The 5,000-nt window shown below is 28.8% G+C and overlaps 1 protein-coding gene across 1 annotated transcript; it reads left to right on the top strand.

Moving 5' to 3' along the window:
• Nucleotides 1–1,142: 1,142 nt before the first annotated feature.
• Phum_PHUM407850 (uncharacterized protein) lies at nucleotides 1,143–2,912 on the top strand (the record flags this gene model as incomplete). The annotated part of the gene is made up of 4 exons (XM_002428850.1): nucleotides 1,143–1,275; nucleotides 1,517–1,663; nucleotides 1,769–2,023; nucleotides 2,053–2,912. The coding sequence occupies 4 exons, from the start codon at nucleotides 1,143–1,145 to the stop codon at nucleotides 2,910–2,912; spliced, it is 1,395 nt and encodes a 464-aa protein (XP_002428895.1).
• Between the last annotated feature and the right edge of the window lie 2,088 nt (nucleotides 2,913–5,000).

The following is a 5,000-nucleotide window of genomic DNA, read 5'->3' as shown; positions in this document are numbered from 1 at the left end:
CATTATTATTATTATTATTATTTATTAATTTTTTTAAATATTAAAAATTTCAGGTTTTTAATTTATTTTTTTTTAAAAACCTGAATTTTGTTGACGTCGCGAATTTCTCCATTTTGTTTTTTTTTTTTTTTTTTTTTTAATTTTAAAACGCGTCGCACGAATCATTAACAATTATCATTATTATTATTATATCATCAAACGTCTCCATTTTTAAAATCCCCTCCTCCTCCTCCCCCTCCCTTCTCTTCCCTTCTCTCCTCCCCCCACGAAAAAAAAATCAATTTTTCAATTTAAACAAATCAATCGTTAAAAAAATAAAAAAAAAATTTCAAAAGAAAAGAAAGAGAGAGAGAGAGAGAGGGAAAAGAATATACGTACATGATAATGATAATAATAATAATAATAATAATAATAATAATAATAATAATAATAATAATAATAATAATAATAATAATAATAATGACAAAGAATCGTGTAAAGATAATAATAATTACGTAAAGGAAAAAAAAAAAAAAACAAACCCCCACCATTAATAATGACAAATGAATTTTTACATCGAATCAAGAATATCGAGTATTATTATTATTATTATTATCGATTTGGAGGGGGAGGCGGTAAGGCGGAGACATTTGGAAAAATAACAAAATCCTTGTTTCGAAGTTAACAAACAAACAAACAAACGGAAAAATTTTTTAATAAGAAAATTAATTTACGAAAAAAATTAAAAAAAAAAATTTCGAGTGGTCATTTAGTTCGAATTTAATTTTGTGCCTGTTTTTTTTCTCTCTCTCTAAAAGTGTGTTTGTGCGCGTGTCATTTTCAGTGCTATGGTCGCGGAAAATCTTAAAGAAATAATTATAAGGAAAATTCAAAAGGATGTCACGAAAAAAACGGACACGTCAAAAATTGGATGGTTTTCACCCATAACGAATCAGGTAAATTTATTATTATTATCATCATCATCATCTACTAATTAACGATTTTATTTAAAAATAATAATAATGATAATTCGGTGGTAGCGGAGTAGAGAGTAGGGGGAGGGGGGAGAGAAAACGCGCCGTTGGGGTGGTAATGGCATTGGATAATGGCGACGCCGCCGCCATTTTTAAAAAATTAATAAAATTTATTTATATGTTTAGTATATGGCAGCATCAGCAACGGTTCTTCTCAACACGAGCTGTGGCATGGCTGTCGGTCATTCTGCCGTTTTATTACCACAACTTATGTCGGAAGACTCTGAAATTCCAATAACAAAAAGCGAATCAACATGGATAGGTAAGCTTAACAATAATAATAATAATAATAATAATAATTATATAAGGAAACTACTACGTACGACCGTAACCCTGTCAATTTTACAATGTTATTATTATTATTATCTTTTTTTTTTTTACCGAGTCAAGGTTTAACGTTCGACAATGATGATGATTTAAGAAGAAGAAGTTTTTTTTAAATAACTTTAATTATTTTAATCAACGAAGCAGAAAGAAAATTTTTTTTTGTTTTGTTTTTGCAGCGAGCTTATTGGTTCTACCATTGATTGTCGGTTGTCTTTCAAGCGGGTATCTAATGGATTTTCTCGGGCGGAAACGATCACTTTTTTTATTATCAATACCATTTGCCATGGGTTGGATGATATTAGCAATTGCTCCTAATCTTTTAAGTAAGTCTAATTCAAAAAAAAAACAAAGACGATCGATACACCCCCCTCTACCCCCCCTACAGAAGGAAAATAAATTTCCCCCCCCCTCGTTTGTTTTGTTTTTAGCCCTATACGCGGCGAGATTACTAAAAGGTTATTGTCTCGGTGTTTCCATTCCATTAATTCAAATTTATTTGGCGGAAACTACGCAACCAGATCAGAGAGGAGTTTTCCTTTCCGCTTCCGCTTTATCCGTATCGATAGGAATATTATTATGTCACCTATTGGGAACATTTATATTTTGGAGAACGGCAAGTTGGATAAGTTCTCTACTACCCGTCCTATCCGTACTCATATGTTTATGCGTTAAAGATCTCCGACGTGGCTTTTACAAAAGGGTAAATTTAAAGAAGCGGAAGAATCGTATAAATGGTTTAGGGGTGACACGGAGGAAGCGATGAAAGGTTTCAACGATTTATTAAACCTTCAACAAATATCTAACGAAACAACGGAAAACGTATCGAAATTTAAATTGATGAAAAAGGAAAATTTTTACAAACCTTTTCTCATATTGAATTTTTTTTTCTTCATACAACAATTTAGCGGTGTCAACGCGGTGACGTTTTATAGCGTTAAAATATTAAAAAATATACTCACGACAATGGACGAATATTTTTCCACGATGATAATCGATGTCGTACGGTTGGCATCATCCATATTTTCCATTTTCCTACTTAAAAGATACGGTAGCCGGAAAATAAGTTTGATAAGCGTCATAGGTACTTCTTTAAGTTTATTCCTATTGGCTATTTGCCTCGGTTCTGCAGATACCGACATTATCGATGACGTCATCAACAACAGTACGGAATACCTAAATAGAACAAACGATATGACAACGGAATCGACATCACCGGAACCTGTCGGTATCACATCTTACATCCTACGTTACCTTCCACTTTTTTTCATGATATTATATATAACTCTCGTGACGATTGGTTTGGTACCTCTACCATGGGTACTCACAGGTGAAATATTTGGAAAAGAAATGCGAGGAATCGGAAGTGGCGTATCCACGAGTTTTGCCTTTTGCTGTTTCTTTTTAGTTATTAAATTGAGTCCGGATTTTTTCGATACTTTTCACGATTATGGTACTTTTGGATTTTTCGGAGTTATTACCGCCATTGGTAGTTTTGTTCTTTGGAAATATTTACCGGAAACAAAAGATAAAACGTTAGAGGAAATACAATTATTTTTCAGTAAGAAAAGTTAATCTCATCTTCTTCTTCTTCTTCTTTAACCCGAACTAACCTGAATGAAATCAATAAAAAAAAAAAAAAAATTATTGAATTTTATTACTCGGATGTGTGTCCCTGGTCAAGGTAACTAAAAAAAAAAAAAATCATTCGCTACGTAAATAATAATAATAATAATAATAAAATTATTTAATATTGTAAAAACGTAACCGGAAATTAATCCGAAATCATTTTTTAAAAATGGCGTGTGACGAAACGTTAAAAAATAGAAATTTTTTCTAGAGAATTAAAAAACAAAACAAACGGCAGCCATTTTTTTTTTTTAATCGTCACATTATTATTATTATTATTTACGTTTTGTTTTTCTAAGTGCATTTTTTTTTTTTATTACAAATAAACAAACTTGAAACGATTCGTAATTTTTTTAAATTGTTTGTTTGTTTGTTTATTTTGTAACTGTGATAAAAATTAAAAAAATTTAACGTTTGTTGGTTGTTGTTGTTGTTGGTTGTTTTTAAATCCTTTAACGAACTAAAACCGATATAACTCGTGACGTAATAATAATAATAAGTTTATACGTTAGTCATTTATGTACTATTAAAAATTTATTGACGGTTAAATAAAAAAAATTTTTTTTTACCAAGTTGACAATCGTTTATTTATCAATTTATCGAAAAAAAATAAATAAATAATTAATAAATAAATTAATTAATTAATTAAATGAGAAAGTTACACGCGATTTTCCGACCTGTAAAATTTTCTTTTTTTTTCTCATGTTCAAATTATACGTTTATGTCTCGTTGATTTCAAGGTTTTTAAAAATTTTATTATTATTATTATTATTATCGATAATAAAATAAGTTAAATAAGTATTTAAAAATAATTCCTTATGCGCATTTAATTGATCTCATTCATTATTAACGGGAAACCCCCTCCCTCTTCCTCCCTCCCTCTCTCTATTAATAATAAATTAATTAATTTTTTTTTTTTTGTATGTGTATTTATCAACCGTGAAATATTAATAAGAACCTAATAATAATAATAATAATAATAATAATAAACCGTTTAAAAGTTAATTTTAAATAAATGTATAATAAACTAATTAAAAATGTTTAAAAACGTTATAATTAATTCGTGAAAGTTTACAAAAAAAAAAAAAAGAAAACCTTCAAAAATATCCTTTCTAACGTTATATTTTTAGTTAGTTCCTCTATATTTATTTAAATGATGGAAATAATAATTAAAATTTTTTTTTTTTTTTGCCTTTTACTCCTTAAATAGTTTTTAAAATATTTATTTTTTCTTTAACGACATGTTTGTTTTGTCGATGTGAAAAGAAAATGATTGTTAAATCAATAAAACAAAATGGTTATTTGGTTTGAAACTGCATGTTTTATTTTATAATAATTATTGATAGAATGTAAGAGTTTGGGTATTTTTATATCAATACTACCAACGCAATTGTTCATCTGGTACAATAACCCTGACATCAGCTGATTGATTCAATAACAGATGCTACTACTTCTAGTAGTGTCAAAATCAACTAATTAAGCAAACTACATATGTATGCCTATAAGTACAACAGCATATTATAGCATAGAACACCAAACTACAACATACTACTGCATAGAACACCCAACTACAGCATAGAACAGCATACAATAGCATACAACAACATAGAACAGCACAGAACAGCATGCAATAGCACAGAACAGCATAGAACAGCTCAGAACAGCACGGAACAGCATACTACAGCATACAATAGCATACAACAGCTTATTACAGCATAGAACAGCATACAACAGCATACAACAGCCTGTTTCTCACCACTATTCATATCCATGAGAATATTTAGATGAAGAGAATATCAATGTTTTCAATAGATGAATTGTTTATCACTTGGTTTATTTGGTTAACTGGTTGTTGTAAAGAAATCAATGGAGTATGAATAAAGATTGATTATTTTTTATATAATGTATATAAAAATTAAAGTGTCATTAGAAATAAGGATTAGAACATGATACCTTTGTATTCTATTATTTAATCTTTAAAATCTTAAATTAATTGTTATAAATTATAATTGATATTTTAACGGTTGTAAAATT

This window comes from Pediculus humanus, genomic scaffold (assembly GCF_000006295.1).
Source record: "Pediculus humanus corporis 1103172108072 genomic scaffold, whole genome shotgun sequence".
In the NCBI taxonomy this organism is placed as follows: Eukaryota; Metazoa; Arthropoda; class Insecta; order Psocodea; family Pediculidae; genus Pediculus; species Pediculus humanus.
The sequence above is the reverse complement of the archived record's forward strand: the minus strand, read 5'-3'. Positions and strand labels throughout refer to the sequence as shown.